General features: G+C 43.5%; 1 protein-coding gene across 1 annotated transcript in view; it reads right to left on the bottom strand.

The window, feature by feature from the left end:
* TDRD9 (tudor domain containing 9) overlaps window positions 1–27,478 on the bottom strand; it is a 165,048-nt gene that overhangs the window by 17,885 nt on the left and 119,685 nt on the right. The window contains exons 23-30 of the mRNA XM_026654176.1: window positions 25,298–25,405; window positions 23,140–23,240; window positions 22,321–22,494; window positions 20,594–20,705; window positions 11,583–11,795; window positions 9,589–9,678; window positions 8,606–8,863; window positions 7,917–8,069 (exon numbers count right to left, since the gene is read on the bottom strand). Coding sequence (XP_026509961.1) covers window positions 7,917–8,069; window positions 8,606–8,863; window positions 9,589–9,678; window positions 11,583–11,795; window positions 20,594–20,705; window positions 22,321–22,494; window positions 23,140–23,240; window positions 25,298–25,405 — 1,209 coding nt within the window. The remainder of the gene's footprint in view (window positions 1–7,916; window positions 8,070–8,605; window positions 8,864–9,588; window positions 9,679–11,582; window positions 11,796–20,593; window positions 20,706–22,320; window positions 22,495–23,139; window positions 23,241–25,297; window positions 25,406–27,478) is intronic.

Genomic DNA, 27,478 nt, shown 5'->3' with positions numbered 1-27,478 from the left:
GAGGGAGCAGGGTCCCCAAGTTCTGCGACAGGAGAGCCTTCCTAAAAGGAAGTTGAAGAGGTGTTGCCATGGAGAGGTGAAGCTGGTTCTATTACCATACTTATCTTGGTCAGGATGGCACTATGAGGATAACCCTTGCTCTTTCCTGATGTAGTTTAAATGAAGTCTTGAGAATCAGAGGTAGAAGTGGGTAAGCAATACAGCAGAATATGTGGCTTCGGTGTTCTGACGGCACCACCCAATAGCGTTGCAGCCATATTCTCCGTTGGAGCACAAAAAGACAGCATTTCACATTGTTTGGGATGGCAATGAGGTCTGCTTCTGGGGATCCCCAAGCCTGGCAGATGTCATGGGGGACAGTTGTTGAACTTCCATTCATGGTCCCGAAGGAAGCTTTTGCTCAGGGAGTCTGCAATAGTCTTCTGTTGGTCTGGAAGACAGATAGTGGGGATTTCTATTTGACAGCCTTAGGGTATGTCTACACTTACCGGGTAGTTCGACGGCTGGCAATCGAAGTTCCGGGTTCGATTTATCGCGTCTGGTCTGGACGCGATAAGTCGAACCAGGAAGTGCTCGCCGTCGACTGCGGTACTCCAGCTAGACGAGAGGAGTACCGCGGAGTCGACGGGGAGCCTGCCTGCCGCGTGTGGACCGCGTCTGAACCGCGGTAAGTTCGAAGTAAGGTATGTCCAATTCAGCTACGTTATTCACGTAGCTGAATTTGCGTACCTTACTTCGACTTGGGGGGTAAGTGTAGACCAAGCCTTAGTGACTGTGGATTAGGTACTCCTGGGGGAATTCTGCACCAAAAATTTTAAAATTCTGCACACTATTTTAAAATTCTGCATATTTTATTTGTCAAAATAACACAATATAATCACTCCACTTTCAATTATTTGGTAATTTATTTCAAAATACCTGCCAACAAGTATGTCAACAATACACACAACAACAAAAAAGATTCCCCCGGGAGTAGAGCTAAAGAAACGCCTATGACAGCTGGCAGGTGCTGGAGGGGGTTGTGCGGGGCCCCCACTGCCCAGACACCTGCACTCCCCTCCCGCCCAGAGCCCAGCCATGGAGTACCCCCCGAGTCTAGACACCCATGACTAGGGTGACCAGATGTCCCGTTTTTATAGGGACAGTCCTGTTTTTGGGGACCTTTTCTTATATAGGCATCTATTACCCCCTACCCCATCACATTTTTCCCCACAGTTGCCATCTGATCACCCTACCCATGATACCCTTCCCCCCAGAGCCCAACCACCCACACCCTTCCCCCCCCCCTCCCCCAGCCCCGGCCCCCCCTTCCCCCCCCCCCCCCAGAGCCCAGACACCCCCACCCCATCCCATCCCAGCTATGGGCACTCCCAGAGCCCAGACACCCCAAACCCTCCTCCCCCTCAGGAGCCCAGACACCCAAACACCCCCTTTTCCCCAGAGCCCAACTGCGAGCCACCCCCAGAGCCCAGATGCCCACACACCCCTTCCCTCCCAGAGCCCACACACCTGCATCCCCAAAGCCTTTACTGCCCCCCAGCTTCTTTACTGTCCTGCAAGGGGATGAGGTGTGGCCTTGCCCTTCCTCACCCTTTGCCAGAGCTAGGTTCACTGCACCCTCTCCCATCCCCAGGAGAACGAGGATCAAGCTCGGCAGCCAAAGCATGCAGCCTCTATGCCCGCTGGGCTGGGTGCTCCACTCACTGTGACCTAGGCTTTGCAAAGTCCAGTGGCCCCAAGTGGCGGCCAGAAGCTCTGCAGCCCCAATTCTGCGGGAGAAACACGGAATTCTGCATTATCCAGTGGCACAGAATTCCCCCAGGAGTAAAAGGACTGCTTTGCCCTGACAGTAGATACAATACACAGCTGCCCTGTTGTCTAGCATTACCCTGATGGAGTAGCCCTGTATGGTGTAAAAAGTGTTGGCAAGCATAACAATCTTCTCAGCTCCAGAATGTTGACGAAGTGTGTGACCTCTTGTACAGACCACTTACCCAGGGCTGTGGCCCTTTGGGTGAGTCCCCCCATCTTAGAAGAGAAGCATCTGTTGTGAGGAACTTTGAGGGTGCGGGATAAGAGAATGGGATTCCTAAGCAGACCTTCAATGGGTCCTTCCACCACCTGAGAGAGTCCTGAACTTCGAGGTACTGTAATGCATCTGGAGAGATGGTTTATTAGGAGTATACACCAACCTTAGCCACATCTAAAGACATCTGAGGAGCAGTCTTACATGAGGCATGATGAATGTAGAGGCTAATGTGGCTCACAAGTTGTGGGTAGGATCTTGCAGGTGTCTGTGGGCTGTAATGTATTGTCAAATTAGACAGGACAGAGTGGAGAATCTCTCTTTGGGGACATAGGCTCTGGTGGTTAGGGAGTCCAGAGTGGCTCTGATGGCTAGAGCCCTGGAGGTTGCAGATTGGACCTACATAAGAACATAAGAGCTTTTGCGAACAGGGGCTGCTAACGGAGTTTCGCAAGGGAGTTCTCCAGGTGAAGGAGGAGCAAATACAGGACCCTTGGGGTAAGTGACTGTCTGTAGTGTGTTTGTTTGTGTTTGGGGGTTACTTGCTGTGTGCTGAGCTTGTGTTTGTCAGTCTGTTTGTTTGTTTGGTTGTTTGAAGGACCGTGTGCTGTGGCTGGCAGTTGGAAGCTGTGAGCTTCAAAGGAAGGTCTGAAGGCTAGAAGCCTCTGGTAACTGGCTGAGCCTTAATCAGTGGGCGGGGCATTCACCCACGCCAGGGCTTTATAAAGCAGCGCACAAGTGACCAGGGAGCTTTTGCGAACAGGGGCTGCTAACAGGGAGTTTCGCAAGGGAGTTTGGAAGGGGAGCAGGAAGGGAGCGCGGATCCCTTGCCGGTTCTATTATACCCTTTATTCCCCTTAAAACCTATAGCCCAAACTACATTCAAAACTTCTTGCTTTAAACAACCCCTTCATTAACTAGGAGACAATGCAGGCAGAAGCCCAGCTGCAGAGTGGGGGCTATCCAGTTTATTGCACTGAGTGTAGCACGTATGATTACCTCTAAGATGATTAACCTCTGAGAAGCCAATTGTCCGGGTAAGGGAATACTGCTATACCCCACTGACAGATGGGCTGTACTGCTGTGAGAAGCTTTTCTCTGGGCCGTAGAGAGCCCAAAAGGAAGAACTTGGTACTGGTAGTGTTCTGAGCCTAATTTGAAGCATAGAAAACATCTGTGGGATGGGTGGATAGCTACATGAAAATAGGCATCCTGGAGGTTGGGGTCAACAAAACAGTCTCCTGGATCTAGGGATGGGATTATAGTGGCTAGCATCACCATCCTGAAGCGCTGGGAAATGATGTAGGTGTTCAGGTTTCTTAGGTCAAGGATTGGTCTCCATCTTCCACCCCCTTTGGGAATTAGGTAACAGCTGGAATAGGACCCTCTTCCAACAAACTCTGGGGGAAATGGCTCAATCTCCTCCAAGAGTAGAAAAAATTGACCCTCTTTGTTTCAAGAAATCTTTGTGAGAGGAGTCCCTGAAGAGGGACAGGGAAGAGAGGTTGGAGGGGGGATAGTGTGGAAGTGGATGGAGTATCCCAAGCTGATCGCCTCCATAAATCCATCTGCCTGAGGTAATTTGTGCCCAGGCAGGTAGGAAGTAGGATAGCCAAATCTCCAAAGGGGGGTTGGATGTGATCATTCAGCACAGGATTCAGTAAGGTAGCTTGCTTGAGGCCCTCGACCAAGATGTCAAAACTGTTTCATAGAGGAGATGTTTCTGTAGAAGGGCGTGGTCCTCTTTTCTGAGGTCTTGATCTCTTCCTCTGAAAGTCTCAAAATCTGGGAAAGCCTATTGAGCGTTGTACTGGAACAGCCTAGGCTGTTGTGATATTTGAGACCTACTAAACTGTCTCTTCGTTGTAGGAATGTAAACTCCCAGTGACTGTAAGGTAGCTCTCGAGTCCTTCAGAGTGTGGAGGGAGGACTCCGTTTCAGAGCTGAAAAGCCTGGGCCCTTCAAAGAGAAGGTCTTCAATCATAATCTGCACTTCTTTTGGGAGACTGGAGCCAAGATGCTCTCCACATAACCATGACCATGCTTAGGGATGTAGAAGCTGTATCTGGAGTATCTAGAGCAGCTTGGAGGGAGGTTCTGGCTATCAACTGATTCTCTGAAATGAGGGCCTGAAATTGTTCTCTGCCATCATATGGCAGATGTTCAATAAAATGAGTGAACTTGGAATATAAATTGAAATCATATTTTGCCAATGTATTTGTCGCACAAAGTTGGAGAGCTGCCAAGGAGTAGCTTTTCCTACCCAGGAGGTCTAAACATTTGAACTCCTTATTAGGAGAGAGTCTGGACTGGGCCTGTCTATTCCTTTTGTTAGCCACGTCCACCCCTAGGTAGTTGGGGTGGGGTGAGAAAAGAAACTCTCCATTCCCTTGGCTGGAATACAATACTTTTTAAATTTCCCACTGTGACGGTGCTGCCCGTAGGAGCCAGCTGAGGTCACTCAATTAGGGTGAACTGCAAACAGAACGGGGCAGACAAACCCCAAAAGCTGGTGGATATTCCAATACCTAGATTTACCAAGCCAGCACTAAACAGCTTCTATAGTACCTCACTGGTTACTTAGAAGTTCAAACAACGCAGTTCCATTAAAGTACCCAGCCTCAGGCCTTCATCCAGACACACAGGTCAGATATGATGATGATTACTGAAAATCTTATCTCATCATATAAAAGAAAAGGTTCTTCCAATCCCAAAGGATCAGCCACATACCCAAAATACACGCTTATAGCCAATTCTTATTAACTAAGCTAAAATTTATTAAAAAAGAAAAGAGAGAGAGTGTGTTGGTTAAAAGATCAATATACATACAGACTTGAATTCAACTCTTGAGGTTCAGGTACATAGCAGAGATGAGCTTGTAGTTGCCAAAATTCCTTTTAGATACAGTCCATAGGTTATAATCCAATGTCCATACTCAGGGTGGCTCCAGTCAATGACTGGGGATCTCAATCCTTGTGGCTTAAGGTTTCCCCCTCTTGAAACCCAAAGCAGATCTGAGATGAAGTAGGATCATGTCCCAGGGCTCTTATACATTTCCAGCTGCCTTTCTGCCTGAGAAAACAATAGGCCTAACTCTCCTTCTTCCAAACATCCTGGCAATTAGCACAGGGTAATTTATCCATTAAACAGTTCAGATACAGGTTACCTCAACCTTCAAAGAGACATATAGACAATAATACTATTTCACTCAAGTATCATCATAAATGTTAATATTCCTTTTTTGATCTTTGAATTAAAACTATAGCAATAGACAAGACTTGTTTGCTTACATCACAAGACCTGAGCAAACATCTATCCTTGAGATCTCTAACAATGCAGACTTGCATTTCAAAGCTCTATTAATTTACATATCTTCCTAACCAGTCTTTAAAGTTCAGCCATGTCAGGTCAGTCTGTGAGTTAATTAACTCTTTCTGGCCCGGTCATCTTTCAATGAGATATATTATATTACACTCATAACGTCACACCCACTTCCAGGTGGGCTGGATAATGGCAGGTGTTTGCCAGACTGTGAGCCGGTGATAACAGTCACATTTATTGGAAGGATATATTTCCCTGAGAGATGATATTTTAAAATGTCCACCAAGGAGTGTTGAGACTTCTGGACCATCTCTAATGGGATCTGGAGAAACTCCACCATGCATTTCATAGGGTCTTGCAAGACCCAAAAGTGGTCAGTGTAAGAAGCTGGTAGGTGCATTACCGTCTCATCTGGGAATGAAGAGGACTTGGCTGATGGGGGCGAGTTTTCTGTATCTGGGGATCCTGCTTCTCTGCGATGTCCCCCAGTGCTGAGAGGGCATAAGGTACTGAAGGGCAATCCTGTGGCACTATAGGTTGTTCACTAGGTGCCTGTGAATGATGCCATACTGGCATGTATTAGGCTCTCTTTCTGGTTGAAACCCTACAAAATTGTTCACTAAGGGGAATCCAGGGGGGAATAAAAGAAGGGTCCCCAGAGACAATCATATCCCCTAGCTCTAGGATGTCTGATGGGGTCTGAAAAAGTTTCAGAATACTGGCTCACAGGGTGTGGTGGTAAGATGCTGAAAAAGGGCCCTATCTTGAGACCTCTGGGCTGTACGGGGAGCCTCAGACATAAGTGTGAGTACTGAAGGCTGGAGGTCTTATCAGGTTCAATCCATCTGAGCAATATTGGAAAAGTGGCCCTGGTACAGGACTGTAGCAGGGGAGACTCTGCTACGTCCAGTATAAACAGGTCCTCCAGGGAAAGTAATCTGGAGGGAGCTGGAAGGCTCTGGTATCCAGAAGACTGAACTGATGCTAGGACCTAGTACTGCCGAAACAGTGGCTGCAGTACTGGTCAGGCTTGAAGAGGAGCTTCTCTACCTCAAAGCCCTGGTGTAAGGGAGATGATGGCGCCAGGGCGTGCACAGGAGGTCCATGCATATCTCAGTGTCTTGACATGTCGGTCGGTACCGAGGTAAACTGTTCCCTGTGTTGTCTCTTAGACTTGTCCACACACTGCTTCTTGTGCAGCACCAGTGGCTTGGTACCATGCTCAGACGATACCGCAGCTGTAGTCTTTGAGGGATGTGAGGTCTCCTTACGAGTGGGATTTATGGGGTAACCTATCCCTCCTCTCAGGTTCTCTGGAAGGAGAAAGGGTTCTTCTTCTTAGAAGTCCCAGTCTCTGAAGGTACTGCTGCCAACAGAGCAGCCTGGGATGTTGAGGCTGACACACAACAGGGAAGCAGAACCCACTGGGACTAGTGAACACGTCATTAGGAGCTTCAGTCTTGCCTCTGTCTTTCTGAGACGTGCCTTTAAATCCCATACAGACCTTACACTTAGATAGGACATGGGTATCTCCAAGGCAGGAGAGACAGTTTGAATGCCCGCCACTATGGGGAAAAGACCTGTGGCAGGTCTGGCAGGGCGCAATTCCCAGAGTCTTCAGCATAACCCAGAGTGGTAGCGGACTAAAGGAGAGACAGGGAGAGGGTAATCCCCCTTCTAAACACAAGTGTATAAAATTAAAGAAATAAAATAACTAAGAAAATGGGAAAAAAAAGAAAATGAATAAACAGTATACAAGAAAAGTGGGAAGCTGAGAATCAACAGACACACATTCGTTATGTCTTGAGCCACAGGTGGTTGAGATGGAACTGAGTGGAATGGGTCCACGCCTCCTTATATGCCCTCGTTTGGGGACAGGCAGTGCTGCTCTGTGCAGGTGCAGGCCTGTGAACACTGCTTTGCATTCTCCAGTTGAGAGTGCATGGGCGCACACCCATCCTATGGCAGAGCACCCATAAGGGCATATACTCAAAAAAGAATTAATGGTTAATTTTGGATTCGCCAGAATGATTAACTCTGGAGTCTCTTTGGTTAACACAGAAGAGCCAGGAGATGCACACAATTTTAAAAGTAAATTTAAAAGCCTCTGTAGTGCCTGACTCCCACAGCCTTACTATTCTGCACACAAACCTGGTGTAAATTTTGAATTCCTTTGTCATGTATTTTTAAGAATTAAAAACTGATATAAACGGAGGGGGGATGAGGGAAGTACTTATTTCCATTAAAAATAAAATGTTGAGGATAAAATTGCTTTTCACATGCTGTACCACAAGCTGAAGTCACTCAATACCAAAGAAGTCTTAAGATCTCAAAAACCGTTAATTCAGACAATATTTAATCCTGGTCTCTTATTGGTTCACAAATCTATCTCCAAGAACCCTACAAATTTATGTTATCTTTATTCATTGCTGAATCTGAAGTTAATATTTTTTTAAGGCAGAAAATCAAATCCTGTTGGAAAAATCGCTTTCAATCTTGGGCATACACCTAAAACACCAGATCATGTTTTTATAGCTTCATATAGAAATGAAACCATTTCTGAAGTTACCTTACAATTTGGTGTACCAAATTTATTGGCAGAAAAGTGATTTAACAACATTTCAGTAAGGCGTTTTTCTTCCTGTTTTTTTTTTAGAGTTACAGATGCATTCTCCTCATTTTCTACTTGTTTTGAATAGAATTCTTTGAGTTCATTGCTTTGCTAAATAAAAAATAGAAAAGAGTTAGAACAAATTGTGAAATGTTCAAACTTTTCAAAATTAAAAGAAACAGTTCATGCCAAAAATATGTACTTGTATTTGTGTGGACAAACACAAGTTTGAATTCAAAAACAATGATTTGCTTTAACACCTTCCACTGAATCATAAAGCACTTAGCAGTACTTAATACAAGACATTCATCTAATTGAAGCATTACACCCTTCACTGGAAGACATGGGTTTGGAAGAGTCTCAAAAACAGTTAGTTCAGCCCCCTTTCCCCCCCCCCCCCCACACTATGATTACTTTAGTATATGTAAAGCATCTCAAGGACCAATTATATTAACCACAGTCTTACATACACGTGCACGTTTTATAATATATACTCTCATTAAAGTACTAACCAGAGTCAACCCTGCTTAGCTTACATACCTGTCAATTTCTCAGCCCAATGTATCAGGCCATAAGAGGAGATGAAATAAATTAGCATAAGAAATTTAACAGGCATGGCAAAACACTGCTTTTTATTTAATGCATACTTTTGATTCATAGGATTCTTCTGCTAGCTCAGCATAGCCCTCTTCAATTAGCATATCTCGAATGTTCACTTCTTTAATTCCGGAGTAACGGTAAACATCCACATGCAGAACACTGTGCACAACTGAATACACCTTCACTATAAGAGCACAGTCATTTACTAATGAAGCAAATCTTTGGCTAGCACCATAGCTCCACTGTTCTCCACATACAAGAGATTTCGCAGAGGGGCGCATCTTGCATAGCTTGAATTCTAAAGCCTAAAACAACATATTAAAGAAAGCACGATGAACTCCAGAAGTGACAGACACATTTTGATTTTCTTACCAAAACAATTCAGGTCAGTAACAATCAAAATGATAAACCATCACATGCATAACACTTCCTCCATTAACAATATTAAATTCATTATTTTACATAGAGAACTCCTAAGATTGCCATAAAACTACTGGTACAAATCCCATTATACTGACGCGTACATCTACACCAATGGCACCAAAATCAGGGGGGCCACGGCCCCACACTTTTTAACCCGGGTGTAGTCTGGGGGGACGGGGCCAGCGTTGCCCCCCCCAAAACTGCAAGCCTCGGGCAGGCGTGGAGCGGTGCTGGCAGGGCCTGTGCTTCATGGTGGGGGAGCCGATCACCGTTAATAATCAAATATAAACACTGTTCACACAATAACCCTTGAGGACTACACATGACCCCAAACCACAAGCTAGGCACCACTGTTCTACAGTTACATGAAACAAGATTACTTATTAAATAGGTCTTCTCTTGGTGGAAAACACTTAGGCTTCCAAAAATACTTTATGTATGACTAGTGACAAAGGCTTTCACATACATCAGATTAGCAAAATATGGTAGCCAGTCATGGATCTTTATTATTTGGGAAAGTTTTGTTGAGGTTTAAAAGAATCTCAAGCTTGTTGGCCTATAATATTAATACATTCATCAAAAAGAAGCAAACACCATTTAGCATTACCTGAAAAGGGAGCTCTCGAAGGTAGTTTGGAATTTCCTTTAAAAGATTTAAAAACACTCTTGATCTATTGCCATAATCGACAAAGAAAACCTTGACAACAAAGAAAGGAATGAAAATATAAAATCAGTGGAGATTCCAGAGCACTAAAGAAAGTGCAAAGTTTAGCAGATGTAAGGTAGCAAGCACACAATGGACCTATTGCAGTATATAAAATTACTTTAATAGTTACACATCAGCTACGCAGACACAGCCAGTTCAGGCGCACAATACACTACATAACCAACTGAAAGACAAATATTTATAACAACTACAGTCTTGAATAATGGGTTCCTGGAGGCAGAATGTGTCAGAAACAACAGGTCAATTTTGTCTTGCCTATTGCTCCATCTTTACACATCCATCAATCAATCAAAAAACAACTGCTAACTAGAGACAGCATTAGGCAAACTTTTCTCCAAGGCAACAGTTCTTGGTTCATACTAATTATGGACTAAGGGCTGGTGGCTTAGATTGAAATTTGCATAATCTTACCTCACATCAGCAGTGGATGAAGTCAACTACTTGTGGTCTCTGGATTGGCAGATAGTTACTGCACAGATTGGCATGTAGGGGAGGGTGACAGCCAGGGATTACACTCCCCCCCTTCCCTCGCCATCCAAAGCAAAAAAAAATGTCACCTACATCAGGGGTAGTCAACAGGTGGACCGTGGGCCAAATCCAGATTGCCAGATGCTTTCTAATGGACCCCAAAATGTTATTTAATCATCATCATTACTGGGTTTTTTAAATTATTTCTCTGGAGTCTGGATATTGACTATGCCTTGACCAAGAAATTTGGACTACCCCAACCTACCTGCAGGCCTGATTCAGACCTCAAACAAGCTTTACCAAAAGTAGGAGTGGTTAGCTGTAGCTGGGCACCTAGCTTCAAGGGAGCCAGTGGTGAGGGGTCACTGCTACAATGCAATCAAGGCTCTTGGAAGGGGAACCTTTGGCACCACAGAGAGGTAGCATGTAACTGTTCTGAGGGCCTGTCTTCACTACCGGGGTAAGTCGATCTAAGTTACGCTACTCCAGCTACATGAATAATGTAGCTGGAGTTGACGTAGCTTAGGTCGACTTACCGCGGTGTCTTCACTGAGCTGCATTAATGGGAAACGCTCTCTGGTCGACTTACCTTACCTTCTCAGGGAGCTGGAGTACTGGAGCGCACTCTATCCATTTAGTGGGTCTTCACTAGACCTGCCAAATGGACACCCGCTGCATCAATTGCAGCAGCGGCGATCTCCCCAGTAGTGAAGACAAGTCCTCAGAAGCCAATTCATAGAATCACAGAATATCAGGGTTGGAAGAGACCTCAGGAGATCATCTAGTCCAACCCCCTGATCAAAGCAGGGCCAATCCCCAACTAAATCCCCAAATGGCCCCCTCAAGGATTGAACTCACAACCCTGGGTTTGGCAGGCCAATGCTCAAACCACTGAGCTATCCCTCCCCAGTGTGTAGCTAAGGACTACACACTGGCCAAACTATTACATACAGTTGAGAACACGTGATTCCATCAAGTTGTGATTTTTGATCACTCTGATGAACACATTTACCTTCTCAGTCGTTACGTGCTGACACTGATTCATCAAGTTGACTTACAATTTTGTTATTTGAAGTATTCTTCCAAACTATAGATCTTGTAGTTGGAGCCTGTTTTCAGTTTTTCATTTGCTACCTTCTACTTCAGCACACATTACTACATGACCCACTTTTCTCTCCTATCAAAATTTTCCTTCAATGTCACAAAGTGACAATTTCCCTGTTGTGTTCTTACCTATCATTCATTTGCTCCTGGGGCACTTTGGCTAACGTTTGCTTTTATACATTTGCTTTCTTTATAAAGATGTTTGTAATTGTCACAAAAGTATTTCATTAAAAATATGAAGCTACAAGATTGTTAATCCAATTAGTTCTTACCATTCAATATAACATAACATATTACTATACCTCAGCAGAATCTCCAGAAACATACAAGATCTGGGCTCTATAGTATCTTTTGTTTTCAAACTCAGTAAACTGTGCCAAACAAACTAAGTCAGGATATGGACGCACTGGTAGAGGCATCAGGTCCAGGTGGTTAATCTCAGCAGTAAGCCTTTTGAGAGCAGTCATATTTTTTTCATCTATTCGGTAACCCCAGAAGTGTCCAACTTCCACCACCTAAAAACACCAGGATACAACTTGCTAAATTATTTTGAATTTAAGTCATCTTTTTGTATTAAAATCTGATTTCATATGATTTTTATTCTTACAATGCTTGAAAACATTTTTTTTTAGTGTTACACAGCATACCAGGAAAAATACATTAAAGCATTCCTAATCTTGAAAAGCATTTATGGTAGTAGTTTTCAAACTACTGCTGTTGAGATCATGTTGATCCCCAGTCTGAGTCCTACTGGCAGGCTACCCAACATTCTTTTCCCTGTCTTCTTGCCCAGTTGGGACCTGCCTTTTGCTCTCCAGCTTTGCAGACAAAGGAGAGTTAATGGACTACAGTGCACATTCCCTGCACTGTTCCCTGTAGCCAGACACCAACAAGCTGGGGAGCCAGAGCTGAGCCCAGGTTCCAGCCAAAGAACAGACAAAGCCAGAACAGTAGAGCTAGGAGTAGAGGTACTTGGAGAACAGCACAAAATCCAACACCTGGGGAGGAGAGAAGATGAGCCACTGAAGCCAGGTACAAGCTCATCACTTGCCCATGACACATAGAGAAAGGCCATTCTGAGCTGGCCTCCTGGAGAGTACAGCCAAACATCCCTCTTTGAAAATTATCATTCAAAAATAATGACAGATTTTTATCTCAATGAATATTTTTCCAACTCTGAGCCACAGCTATGTGGTTTGTGTGGGGAGGAGGGGGGTAAGGAGATGGAGAATAAAGGGATTTCAAGGCAACAGAATACATGAACGTAGCTATGGAATTTAGGTGTTGCTGCTGCAGAATTTGGTCCCTCTGTACTGTGGCGTATACAGGTCCCTTCTCACCTCCAAGGATCTTCACAACTTAAGCCCCACCTATTTATCTGCTGATATATGTTATCTGTCTTCCCTTACACATCATTAAGGATGCCTGCCAGCCTCTGCTGCACCTTCCCAATTTTTTCCATGCCACTCCTTAGGTAGGCAATAGCCTTCCTGAAGCAGTATGCAGAGCCACTACTTTGTCCTTAAAATCTTCTCTCAAGACTCACTTCTACTACAACACCTATAGGAAATTGCCAGCTGATAAACAGATGTAGATGGCAAGTATGGACTATTGATAATTGTTTGTTTGGTCTATACAAACCATGCAATTGTTCCCCTCATTCTCATCTCCTCTCCTCCTTTCCAACATTTATGACCACTTTGGAGTGTCTTGTCTTAGATTATAAACAATTTGGGGCAGGGACCATCTTACCCTGTACAGCACCTAGCACAATTGGTCCCTCTATCCTCAATAGGATCGCAAGCTGTTAACAATTACACAAATAAATAATAATACTGCTCAACTGGCTCAACCTGTGATACTTCCCGGTAAAAAGAACATCCAAATATTAACAGCAATGTATATTTTATTTTGCAGCTACTAGGTAATTTAAATCCTAACGTTAGCAATAACCAAAGTGAAGTTACTTATTGTGTACTGTAACTGGAGTTCTTAGAGATGTTTTGTCCATATGCACATTCCATGGATTGTGCACGAGCCTCATGTGGTAGAGATCGGAGTCGTTTTGGCCAGCAGTAGCTGGGAGGCGCACATGCTCTCCAGTTGTCGTGCCCCACTGAGAAGGCATATATAGGCAAGGTGCGACCACTGCCATTTGGTTCCTTCTCAGTGCAGATCTCCTTCGAGGACTCCAAGGTAGAGGTATGTGCATATGGACAATACTTCTTGAAGAACTCTAGGTGCTATACCTGGTAAGTAACTTCCCTTCTCCTTCAAGTGATTGTCCACATGTCCATTCCACTGTTGGTGACTTCCTAGCAGTTATTATGTAAAGAAGGTGGGAGCTCAGCATAATTTAACGAAATAGTGATAGGACAGCTTTATCAAATGCAGCATCAAATCTAGAGACTTCCATTTAAGCATAATGCTGAGTGAACATGTGGACTGATGCCCAAGTAGCTGCCTTAATGTCTGATACTAGTAAATTTCTGAGTGAGGCTCTTGATGCCACTTGCACTCAAGTGGAGTGTGTCCTAATTGTGGTGGATGGGTGTGACGGGGTGTACCAAGTCCTCTGAGGCCCCTTGCTGGAGGCCTTGTAGTCCTACCACACCCCAGAAAAGAAGCAGTGAAGAAGGGTCCTCCAGGCCTGCCTAGAATGGCTGCCTCCCTGAAAAGGTAGAGTGTGATGAGAATATTTTCCTTGCATCAGCCAATTGTCCAAGTAGAGGTATATACTCATGTTGCATTTTCTCGAGTAAGCTGCCACTACTGATAGCACCTTGGCGAACACTCTCAGCACTTTGGAAAGCCAAATGGTAGCATTTGGTATTGGCAGCAGTCCTGCTCTACTATAAACCTCAGGTAATTCCTGTGGGGCAGAACAATGAAGATGTGGAAGTATGCGTCCTGAAGGCCAGGAGATGCAAACCAGTCTCCTGACTCTAGAGTCCAAGTTATCGACAGTAGGGTGACCGTCCAGAACTTCAATTAGTGAATTAAGGTGATGCGGTCTCACAGGTCTAAAATGGGTTACTATCCTACTTTTTAATTTGGGATTAGGAATTGGCTGCTGTAGCATCCCTTCCCTTTGTAAGGTGCAAAGACCTCCTCTATCAATCCGAGAGAGAAGCGTGAGGACCTCTTCATGTAATACAGCCTCATGACAAAAGTCCCCAAAAAGGGACAGGGAAGAGGGGTTGGGAATATCCACTGCAGAAATCTGGACAGAACAGCCCTGTGTAATCGTATCCATGACCCACTGGTTGGTGATGATAAAGGGACCAAGTGTACCTGAAGTGAGCTAAGTGATTCCTAAAAGGGAGACAGTTGATTTCCAAAATCAGTGGGGACAGAACACATCTCTTGACCATTCCATCAGAATGAATGCTTCTGGGACCGGGAAGATTGGGAGGTTTGAAGTGGAGCAGTAGGCTGCCTCCTCTTATGGAAATGCTGTTGTTTTCTGGCCAGTTCTTAAGACCTCTGGTGGCAGAAGTATGGCTGGGTCAGTCTCTGCAAAGAATATTGCTGTTTTGCCTCACTGGTTTTAGATCTGAACAATTGCAGATTTTCCACCATGGGCTGTACTTTACTGGGCAATCCCAATTTCTGAAGCTAGAAGGCCCAGTGCATAACAATCACCATTGCTATTGATCTGGCAGTCATATCTACCACTTCCAATGCCACTTGGATACCAGTCCTGGATAAAAGTTGGCCCTCACTAACCCGCGACGTAAATTCCTCACAAGCATCATTGAGAAGATTGTCCGCAAAGGCCAGCAATTTCTCGTGTATACAAAACTCATATATGCCCAGTATGGCTTGATAACTGGCTACCTGGAACTATAGGAGTAAGCTTTTCAGCCAAACAAATATAATGTCTTTGATTCTGCCTTTCGGTGCAGACGTAAACTGTCTTGGCTTTTCATTTGCTGCCATGACCACAAGGAATGATGGGTTAGGGTGCGTGTAAGAGAATTCTGCTCCCTTAGAAGGCATCTGGTGGTGGTTGTTTTTTTAATCTGCTCGGCGAGATGTAGGTAGTGCCAAAGCTGGTGTTTGCCACTAGGTCCTAATCAGATCCATGATGGCCTAATTAATGGAAGGGCAATCTTCCCTCCTGAGGAGGCTTGGAGTACATCCACCAATTTATGGGTCTGTTCTTGGACCTCCTCAATATGAATTTGGAAAACATCAGCCATCCTTTTTAACAATTCCTAGAAACCCTTACAGTCATCCATTTATGAGGTCATGGGTGGTACTAAGATGTCATCTGAGGATGAGTAGGAAAGGGTTACTGGTGCAGGAGGATCAACTTCCGGCACCTGTTCCATTACCTCCTCCACCTGTGGCTGCGCTGGAACCAGGTGGGGTTGTCTTAGCATCTGAACATGCAGTGCCATAGAAGTAGTCATCTTATGATGGTGTATGGCTGTTCCCAGGGTTGCTCTGAGCTGACCAGCAACTCCAGTAAGGCTGCATAGGCCACAGTGGGTACACACCCAGTGGCCAAGTTGTAGAAAACCAAGCGGCTGGGTTCTGTAGGTCCCAATATCTTTCTCACAAGGAGTCTCTGGATCCTCAATAGGATGTCAAGTGCTGAGGTGAGAGCCGAAACAAGTAAGCATGCATTAGAGGGATTTCTTCATTCCCCAATTCAGAATCTGAGACCGAGAAAAACATATAGCCCAGACTCAAACGTGGTACTGTGGCCCTTGTTGTGTTAGGGGTCAATGGTGTTCTGCTACTAGGTGGAACTGGGGCTGACTGAAGTAATGAGGTGGACAGCAGAGGGAACTGTGGTTCTGCAAGTCCATCGGTACCAAATATTTAAACAGTGCTCCATGGGGCAGTGTAGTCAGCTGTGTCAGAACCAGTTTTTGTTGAGGTGATATAGTAATCACCACTTCAGTGACAGTGCACTGTCCTGAGATGCCCAGTTCTGGTATCGGAAGTGTCAGTGCTGGGGGCTGATCCTGGTGCCATATTCTTCCCCAAATGGAAGATTTCTTACCCGATAATTGCATTTCTGCTAGCAGCATTTCCCACAATTCTGTTACGTATGGGCTATTCCCCTCCTGTCTAGTTTCCAGAAGCAGTTCAAAGCTGTAGCACAACCTGTGCTAGCCACACCCCATTCTCTAGCCAGCTGCCAGAGAATTTATTCCAAGACTGTGTAAAAACTTGTAGAAAATAATTAGTAACAATAATTCCAATGCCAACCAAGTAACTATGTACAGTAAGTCCTTGCTTATACAGTAAATATCCAAACAAATGTTGACCCTCAGGAGGAGAACTGACCAGGGTCAGACGAACTGTGGGAGTTGTTGATAGCAGAAAGGAAATTATTGGGTAAACAATTTTGTTACATATGGGAAAGAGAGAGCAGTGGACAGGAGTAGGGAGAGATAAGAGAACAAACAAAGAAAAAAGGGGGGGAAATGCCCTTTTTCAGGATTGCTCAAACATCAAGGTTATTACGGGACCACTGCCTGCAGCACCCTCTTGCTGAAGGAGGGCACTGAGGAAAACCAAGTCCACTCTATAGGATGTGATAAAGGTGTTAGCCTATATCCATGTCGCAGCTCTGCAGATCTCTGTGGTGGAAGCACACACTCTTTTGGCCCACGAGGCTGCCATGGATCTTGGGTAACGGGCCTTGATTCCTTTTGGAATGGACACTGGATGCCTTGTATGCCTTAAGAATACACAGCCTGATCCATCTGATGAGGGATAGCTTGGATATCTAAGGCCCTGATACCTCAGGTGAAAAGAAACGAACAGAGTCTGATCTCCTTGTGGATTCTGTATGCTTGATCTAAATCTTTACTGCTCCTCTGACACTCAAGCTGTGCCATAGCTTCTCAATCAGTAGCTGTGGCTTTGGACAGAATGAAGGGAGGACAATCTCCTGCAAGGCATGGCAAGGAAGATTTACCGTAGGTAAGAATGTTTGTGAAGTTCTTAGCAGCACCTGGTCATCATGGAACATGCAGTAAGATCCTGCTTAGATTCTCCCAGTTCTGAAACTTATTTGGTGGACATGACGACAACTAGAAAACAGGTTCTGGCAGAAAGATAAAATGGTGATATAGATGCCAGTGATTTGAAGGGATGGGTGGTTAGGGCATTCAGCACCAATGTTAGCTCCCACTTTAGGAAGCTTGGGTTGATCGCTGCTCTGGCCAGTCTAACTGCCCTAAGGAACCCATATCTGAGGTTCTTGGCCAGGGAGCCCAAAGGGCCTGCAAAACAGTACACTACTGAGGGCTGACACCTGGAGTGCTTGGCTGTAGTGCCTTATCCACTCCTTCCTGGAGGAAGTTCAGAATAACTGGAAACCCAGGATCTCTTGTATTTACTCTATGCTCTTGACACCAAACACTGAATTTGGTCCAGATGGAGAAACGGGCTTTTAGAGTGGAAGTGCTCCTAAAAGAGAGCAGAGTCCCTATCACTTTGGAAGACAGGCCAAGCATGGCTAACACTTCCCTTCCAACAGCCAGGCTGTCAGATGAAGATGGCCTGGGTCCTAATGGAGAAATGGTCCTTAATAAAGGATGTATGCCCTCACCAGTATCTGCAATGGTGGTTCAGATTTAGTTGTATCAGTCTGGAAAGCCAGGATCTTCTTGGCAGGCGCAGAGTTAGCATTAGCACCTTCGCTGGTTCTTGTCTTATCTTTTGGATCACTTTCCCTATGTCATCCAGGAAAGGATAACAGGTGAATACCCTGGGATCTGATTCTGGCTATTATCAGCTCCAGCATCTTTGTAAATACTCTTGAGGCTGAGGAGAGACCAAATGGCAGAGTTTGGTACTTGTAATGATCCGTACCATAAGCCAATTTCAGGAGCCTGCAGTGGCAGGGGCGCACTGGAAAGTGAAGGTATGCATCTGCTAAATCGACTGAGGTTAGGAAGTCCCCTTAATACAGGGAAGTCACCCTCTAGAACTTTGTTTTCTTCATACATTTGTTGAGTCTTTTCAGATCGAGGATGGCCCTGACTCTACCAGTGCACTTCTGAACAATGAAGATGATGGAGTCAAACCCTGAGAAGCATTATTCTGGGGAACTCTATTGTTCACATTTCCAGGAGATATGAGATCTCATTCTGAACAAGCTTGCACCTGGTGAGGGTGCTGGTGACAGGAGACTAAATGAAGGGATGGGGTGAAACCCTTAGCTCAAGGAGTATCCATGGTGCACTCTCTCTCTCGTCTACGGTAGAAGCAAACCATCCCTCTGAAAAGTGGGAAATTCTGCCTCCCAAGCTCAGATCTGGGCAGAGGCACAGTCACTCATCATCATAAGGAGCGCTTGAAGGTCGTGGGAGTACCTCAAGTTTTTCTGTACGCTCCACTCCAAGGTTTTGCCTTAGTATGTCTGTTACCTTTCCTCTGGAACCTCTGTGAGAAAGAAAGATGAAAGGAGCAATTCTGTCTGATTGTGGATTTGGATTTCCTTCTTACAGCACGAAGTGGAGAGCAGAAGGACTGTTTAGGTTTGGCAGCATTTTCAGCCACTATCTTGTCCAATTTTTCTCCAAAGAGAAGAGGTCCTGTGAATTTAGAGAAGCACAGAACTTGTTTAGAGTATCTACATTCCACAGGCTGTTAAATACCCAGTCCAGGTGGTGGAGAGAACAAAGAAGGCTGCTCACTACTGCCTGAAAATGAAAAAAAAAATTAGAAAGGAAAGGCAAGGAGCAAAGAGAACCACCATGGACAGGTGTCACAAAGGCAGAAGTTCTAGCAGCAGGCCAGAAAAAGGGGCATGGCTAGGTCAGGCTGTGCTACAGCTTTGAACTGCCTCCAGAAACTGCCGATAGAAGGGGAATAGCCCATATGTAGCAGAAGAGTGAGACACTGAAGTGCAGAAGTGCTGGGTTGTGGCACTGAAGCAGCTCAGTGCCGAGTTTCAGCAAGAGCTGTTCTGAGTCCCCGTGGGGAGGTTTTCCTCTTAGGGGAATCCCTGATGGGTGACCTACCTCTGGGGCTTATAACCCCATGCAGTCTGAGGGGGACGTCACTGTTGTAGTTGGGAGCAAATGTTCAAGTTGGAGCTCTCAAAGTCACAAGCCCGTATTGACGCTCTTGGATTCAGAAGGCTCACATACAGGGTGTACTTGACAGCTCAGCTCGGAAGCTGGTCTCGTTCATTTGGTCATTAGGAAGACATGAAGTCAGGCCTCCCTGCCCTTCCTAGTTCTGGAGCTGAAAGACTTACAATTCACATGTTTACTGGGAATGTGCATCTCTCCCAGACAACAGAGGCACTTAGAGTCTCCATCTGAAACTGGAATAGCTCTCTCACGAGGGGCAGCGTTTAAATCTAGGTGAGCTGAACAACGCCATAGCAAATAACTAATAAAAGTTGAAACAGGCAAACAAACTAACTAATAACTAACAACACTCTATTTGTAGCTGGGTAGCTAAGGCTATCAAGAAGGCTGCCAGTGTCTTGGATTGTTGGGGCTCCATCTCTAAGCTATGAGGCGATGTGAGGAGCTTAATGGTAGCGGGCCGGCCTGCCCTTATATGCCATCACAGCACAGGATGATGACTGGAGAGCACACGCATGCCCTACAGGCACTGATGGCCAAAAAAACCCACTGGTCTCTAACATGAGGTGCATGTGCACCATCAGTAGAATGGGCACATGGACAATTACACAAAGGAAGATTTCAGGTTATGTAAAAATTGATTGAAGAGTTATATCTAGTTAAAATGTATTTGCTTTTTTTAATTTCACTTCCACTTACTGTTTGTTTCCACTAGCTCCCAAAACGTGCTAGTGGCTGTACAAACACACAAGGCACAGCCCATGCCTTACAACAGGGGTAGGCAACCTATGGCACGTGTGCCGAAGGCGGCACGCGAGCTGATTTTCAGTAGCACTCACACTGCCCGGGTCCTGGCCACCAGTCCGGGGGGCTCTGCATTTTAATTTAATTTTAAAATGAAGCTTCTTAAACATTTTAAAAACCTTATTTACTTTACATACAATAGTTTAGTTATATATTATAGACTTATAGAAAGAGACCTTAAATTAGAGTGAATAAATGAAGACTCGGCACACCACTTCTGAAAGGTTGCCGACCCCTGCCTTACAATATCGAGACTATTATTTACATACAAATGTTTTAAATTTGAGAGAAGTTGCTTATTTCCCCAAATGATCCTATTCCATGAAAAAAAGTTTCAAACCCCTCCTCCACTATTTCCAGTTTTTAGCTGTGTTTGTATAGAGGGATCTTTAAAAGATTTATTAGGTACGGTCAGCATTTTAGTGACAGAACTTTCCTACCTCTGTGACACAGATGGACAACGGAAGGCTTGCAATTGTCTGTGACTGTTCTAGCGCATCGAACGAGGTTTGCATAGGCTCTACGATCTGCTTCTGAAAGTCCACATTTACTCTAAAAAACATAATCGAATACAAATATAATCCTTTGAGCACTATGTTCTGGGATTTATCTGAAGTGAGAATTTGAAGTTCTGTTTAATAAAAATGAACCTGAGTCACTTTCTATCTGGGTCTAAAACAAAGTTGGAGGCACTTATACCTAGAAAGAAAGATATGGGCCCTAAAATGCATATATTACAGTATGGTCTGTGCTTAAAATAAATAAAGGTAGAATGGGGGAGGGCTATGAAAATCCAACAGACCATTGAGAAATTATGTTTTATGTGCCTGCTGTGGCATAACGATACATGCAACGTAGCAGCTGCCCTACCAAATTCTTATAAAATTCACAAAAGCCTAGATTTAACAACTGAGTTTTCCACTATAGCATCTCTTTTAAGGTTAAGTTATGAAAAAAAAAATTTAGGTTGATTATACTAAGGATAAATTCTATGTTCTTAAAAAGAGAATATTTTGGAAGTTCCTAGTAATTGACAAGAGTTAAGAAATTCAACATTAATTGTCAGACGTAGATGGGCTGCCTACGCTTCTTAAGGTGCTTTAATAATTTATATTCATATGGATCTTACCAATCATCTTATGGGCTACATAAGCTTTGTTTAAAAGTCCATATAATCAATGGGAACTCTGAACTTAAGGCCATAATTCTGCCTTCAGACATTTTAATATTTTAAAATATTATATCCAAAGCTTACGGACTAATTTCAGAGTTGCAGCTGAACAGGAACATTTGGCAGAGAGCTGTTTCAGCAAGTTGTGTCTAAGAACGGGGTAGAGTACCCAGGGCAAGCCACTGTAACAGATTCTTCTGGCAGAAACTTTTCCCTGGGACCACTGGACATGGCCTACTCAAGTGGTCTACACTTTCAGTCTGATGGATTCTCCATAGGAGAATAAAAGGTGTTTGCCCAAAATTTTTTATCAAGGTTTGTTCATTTGTATTTAAGAATGGTTAAGTATTGCTCAGTGTCACGAGTCCCTGTGGAGGTTTCAAGAGGTGGAAGGACACTAACAGACCTTGCAAGCAAGACGGGGTGGACACCACTTCTGCCTAGACTGCATCTCTGGCCACCAAAAGGGGGGTTTCCCTAATGTCCCCAATGTGCTGCTACTACTCCCTTTTGGTCTTCAAGTACCCCCTCAACTACCACCACACACATATGCCTACCTGTTGCTCACAAGATATTAACTCCATATGGCAAGGCTCATGGGTAAGAACTCTGCAGGTTTTGAATATGCATTCAAACAGCTTTTAACCAACAAAATACCCATAAAACTATTCAAAACACACCAGTCCCACTAAGAAGAAATACAAATTTTAGGTTCCTAGGCCAAACCATTTTTGACTTATAGGTAGCCCCACCCCCCCCCAAAAAAAGTGTTCAGTTAGTGATTTCACCACAATTTCTCTATTTAACACTCTGTCCAAGTCATCTAAACCCTCCAGAATAATTCTGCCCTGGCATAAGATTATGTCTTTGATATCTGAAGTGGACTGGATTAGTTTTGGTGACGACAGAGGTAGTTCACACTTGATCTTAAAATAAGAGACACCTTGTTCCAACCTAGGACTATGAAGAGACTAGTCTCCCTCCATAATGCAGTACCTTGTGTGCCTCAATCCTGTAAATGTCACTACCTCCATTTTTCCTTCAATCATTTCTGGAGGATGAACATTGAGTTCAAGCGGAATTCTTAGCTGAAACATTTTAAGTGCCATATACACTGCCGGAAGAGTTTTAAACCGCTCTGCTGGATTACGGGAGAACTCCACAAAGGCTCTGTTTCAAAACAAACAAACAAACAAACGAATCCCTGAAGCAGGTACTTTATTTTAGTAAGAAGTGGATCTGTTCTTCTCCTGGCCCACTTCTGAGCAGGTAAGAGAAATGCAAAAATGTTTGTAGTCTCACAGCCACTGCTTAATCTGTCCTATGTACCTTTAGAACATTTTTACATACGATCATGGCTATAATGAAATTATTCTAGTATGCTCAAGATTACTGCGTACTGCAGACATAGCAATATAAATAGGAAGAGTTTTGGGAAGATACAACAGAATTAATCATGAAGATGTTGAAATCTGAAGAAGGCAGAGAAAAGCAATGCTACCAAGATTCTCAAACACTGGCAGCCTTTTTACACAAAAGAAGAAAATGACAACGGTAGGTAAAAAGACTGGTTTCTCTACTACTAGCTGATAAACAAACGTACTCAGCCTCAAGCCTGCTTCTCTCACTCTGCCCAACATTTGATTTTCAACGTACACATCTCCTCAACTACTTATACAGATCACATCACAAGAGAGATCACTAAATGTTGCAGACAGATCACAGGGTAACAAAAGCAGTGACATGATTTTTAAATTAATCTCCACTCATTACTTCATAATTAGGACTTATATAAAATAATACATTTTTACTTACCTTGTTCCATCATATGCAATGGATTTTACTTGACCACACTGTCTAAAGAGTGACTGCAGCTGTTTATAGTATAGGAAACCATAGGGAGGAATGTTCTTCAACTGTCACAAAAAATAAAGTTAATATTGGCACAGTTTAAAATTTTTTTAATGGATTATGCATTTAACCACAGCCTTGGAGTATTTGCCTTCTCTAATATTCAAAAGAGATGTAATATTTATATCTGTAGTAAATGCCATCAAAATTCTGATGTTATTTTGAATAAAGGTAGATTTTGTATCTAACAATTTATTTTTAAAAATAGGTACCCCCAAAGTTCCAAGAATTTGCGATTAATGATGCCCTGCTTCCTCCAAAGTAATAGCATAATAACATAAGTATTCTAAATAGACCTAACCACAGAAAACCAAAAGGAATAGTTTAACTTCAGTGTAAAATGTGTTAGACACAAAAGTACTTCTGCATCAAGCTAAGACTATAACCCCTGAAAGTTTTAAAAAAAAAAAATTGTATGCCAAGTTTAAAAGTGAATTATCAGTGGCTTGGTTTGACCTCACACCTCTCCTTTTTTCTTTTAGATTTGTTTTGCAAAATATGTACATTGAAATACCTATGACCTTCCCTTTGATCAGGAAGAAGAACTTAAGATTCATTTGTACAGTACACTGGCATTACTCCAGCCAAGCTACTTAACGTTAATTCCATCCTCTTTGTATTGGAAGGAAAATGGAATTCATGTCTTCCTTACTCTCCTTATGGCTACGTCTTCACTACCCGCCTGAATCGGCGGGTAGAAATCGATCTCTAGGGGATCGAATTATCGCGTCTCGTCGGGACGCAACAATCGATCCCCGAATCGACGCTTGCACTCCACCAGCGCAGGTAGGAGTAAGTGCCATCGACGGGGGAGCCGCGGAGGTCGATTTGCCGCCGTCCTCACAGCGGGGTAAGTCGGCTCAGATACGTCGAATTCAGCTACGCTATTTGCATAGCTGAATTTGCGTATCTTAAATCGATCCTCCCCCCCCCGTAGCGAAGATGTAGCCTGAGACTGTGCCCAGTGTGCAGGCTATCATAAACTGAGGATATCAGTGGAGTTCCATTATCTCCTAAGATTTTCCATTTGAGTTAGTATTCCTGATAAATCAAAATAGTCCATGAATATAGTTATCATATGTGACCAAGACAGCGAAAGAAGGGGTTGCTTGCAACAAGAAATTCCAGCACTTCTAGCTCCAAGCTGACAAAAAATTGGGCTATGAGCAAAATCAGAAAAGTTACATTTAGGTAAAAATAACAGTCTCTCAGACTACACTGAAAGCTTGTCTCTAATTCCATGAATTTGCTGAATGGGTCAATTCTTTGGTGGCTAAGCAGCAAAGCATGTGGAAATTCATTCATGTGTACACTGTTGCGCATCTTGCTCTTCCCTCAAAATCTAGTCTGTGGTTTGCATTTAGCAATTTTTACCTCTTTGAGGCACATCAGGCTGGAGGTCTGTCTTCTTTAAAGCAAAAATAAGCACACAATTTCACAGTTTCACTTTTTTATTAAGACAATAGCAATGCATGGTGACAAGCACATAAAACTTCCTAAGTATATATCTGTCCTAGTATCTATGTATTTATGAACCATTTTTAAAGTTTATTGCAGCCATTTCGTATTGGCATTTGTTCATTGGACAATGTAAACAAGACTTAGAACAGAAAAATGCCTGGAGTGCAGCACTTATAAGTAATCCTGAAGTAAGAGATAGGTGTGTGATGCGTGTGCAATGAGGAGAGATTACTGAATAGTAATATTTAAATTACAGACTCCAAGGGTTTATTTTATAAATACCTACTAACAAGTACCCTGGACAGTCGTATCACATGTTTTAAACCTATATCAAAGTGAGTGCTGGTTGGTCACAGGAGACCAACATTCAAATGCTCAGAACCAGTCCTTAACAGGAATTCTTTCAAAACAGTCCACCCACACAACAGGTATTAAAACTGGGAGGCTGGAAGAGGGGAGAAGTCCTTCTGTATAAAGATCAAAGCACAGACAATTATCCCTCTTCTGTTGCAAGAGAGAATGAAACTTCAAAATATCACCCTCAACACTGAAATCTCACGTAATTAAAATACACAGTAGATTACTCATTGCCTTAACATACCATTACAATGGTTTTAGAATCTCTGCCAGCCAGTTCCTTCACAGCAATTTCTTCATCACATTGTCCAAAAGTAAAATAGTTTGGATAGAAAGCACCCGCCATTACAACCTGAAATAAAGCCAATATTTTGCTAAAATGCAACACATTGTATTTAGTTCCTCTCAATGGGTCATATTTGCCTTTCAATGCAATTGTAGAACAACTACATTAATGAAAGCTCTGGTGTGTGGCTAGCCCCCCTCTATGGGAACTATTGTAAAATATAACATTTCAGTTTAAAATTACAAGGCACAGATTCCTAAAGAATGATTTCATAAAAAGGGATTCCCTTCTAGAATAATTTCAATATTTTATTTATATAGGTACATACGATCTGTTCAAATTATGAAAATCCATTGGCATGGTGGGCAATGCCCTGTGTCTCAATCACCACATAAAATATTCTTGACTTTCACAGTCGTCATGAAATAACTACATGAACAGGGTTCTGTAGAGTACATCAGACTCACTCACTTTACACTAACAATATTCACATTAGACCTCAAAGCGTTTGATGGCACAGACCTGAATTAAAATTTCACTGAAGACTCAATAAGGGGTTGTCTTTCACATCACCAATAGCTATCTGAAAATAAGCTCACTCCCTATCAGCCCAGAGCCAATTTCACTTGACAAAGAACTGAAGAGGTTATCTGCACAAAATTTGGAAGTGATCCAAATTTTTCAGTAACTACAGAGCCAATGAAGGTACAAATGTGGCATCCCACACAGGAGTAATGTAACCCACTCCTGGACCTTTTAATTTGCTAAAAAGTTTATTTTTATTCTCTACCCCAAGAGTGTCCTTCCAAACTAGTTTATTTTTATGATTTAAAGATTAATTTGGACAGTCACAGCAAAATGACATCTCATCAGGTTTGGTTTTATTTTGATAAACTGTCAGAAGTGAAGGGATAGCCACAGAGCCACTGATCCATAAATAACAGTAACATGAATTGTATCTCTATTTTCTACACTAACGAACCAAAAAACGTTTGATGATCCCACATGAACTAGGATATAAACCTAAAGGGAGAAAAATTAAATTCTAACACATGATGGACACTCATTTGTATTCTAGTGTAAAAAGCTTGCACCAAAGAGTTTAAAAACAAGTACAACAGATTAATAGCAATCCTGATATTAGCAACTTCCAGTTAATGACAATATGTAGCTAAGAACCAATCCCATCCCATTAACATCAACGTTAACAGGATTAGGATATAAGCAATGGCATGGTGATTATTAGCAACTTTTATTTCTGGGGAAATTCCCCCCGCCTCAGAATTTCTGTGCTTCCCTGCAAAAAATGTCAGGGAAGCAAAGGATGATAGGGTGGGGGGGAGTTACCCTGGACACAATATTTGAGGGGGGACTGCCCCCCCAAACAGAGGTGAGGCATGGAGGGGGAACATGGGGTTATGTGCCACTGCCCCCACCCCCCTTCATTTCTGCAAGTGCAGAGCTACCCAGCTTTGCATCTCAGCTCTGCTGACACTGCAGCTGAATGTCGCCTCCTGGGTCCTAGTGCCAATCATGCTCCCCTTCTGTGTGCTTGGAGCCTTCCTGTTCTCTGTGCAACAGTGCGTGCTCGCAATGGGGCTAGGCAAATGAGGGAAGGGGGGTGTCAAACATACAGATAAGGGTAGCATAAAATCCCTCCTTACCTATAAAGGGTTAAGAAGCTCAGATAACCTGGTTGGCACCTGACCAAAAGGACCAATAAGGGGAGAAGATACTTTCAAATCTGTGGGGGAAGGTTTTTGTTTTGTGTTCCCTTGTTCTCTCGGAGTCAGCAAGGAACCAGGGCAGGGAAAATACATCTCCCTAAGCCATATCTGAACTAAACATCTAATATTGCAGAAATAGTAAGTAATAGTGAGGAAATGCGTTAGATTATCTTTTGTTGTGGCTTATGAATTTTCCCTGTGCTAAGGTTTATCCCTGTTTTTGTAACTTTAAAGTTTTGCCTGGAGGCGAAATCCTCTGTGTTTTGAATCTTTTTGTTATCCTGTAAAGTTATCTTCTATCCTAGATTCATAGATTCTAGGACTGGAAGGGACCTCGAGGGGTCATCGAGTCCAGTCCCCTGCCATCATGGCAGGACCAAATACTGTCTAGACCATCCCTGATAGACATTTA

This window comes from Terrapene carolina, unplaced genomic scaffold (genome assembly GCF_002925995.2).
Source record: "Terrapene carolina triunguis isolate 2854851 unplaced genomic scaffold, T_m_triunguis-2.0 Scaffold189, whole genome shotgun sequence".
Taxonomy (NCBI): Eukaryota; Metazoa; Chordata; order Testudines; family Emydidae; genus Terrapene; species Terrapene triunguis.
The sequence above is the reverse complement of the archived record's forward strand: the minus strand, read 5'-3'. Positions and strand labels throughout refer to the sequence as shown.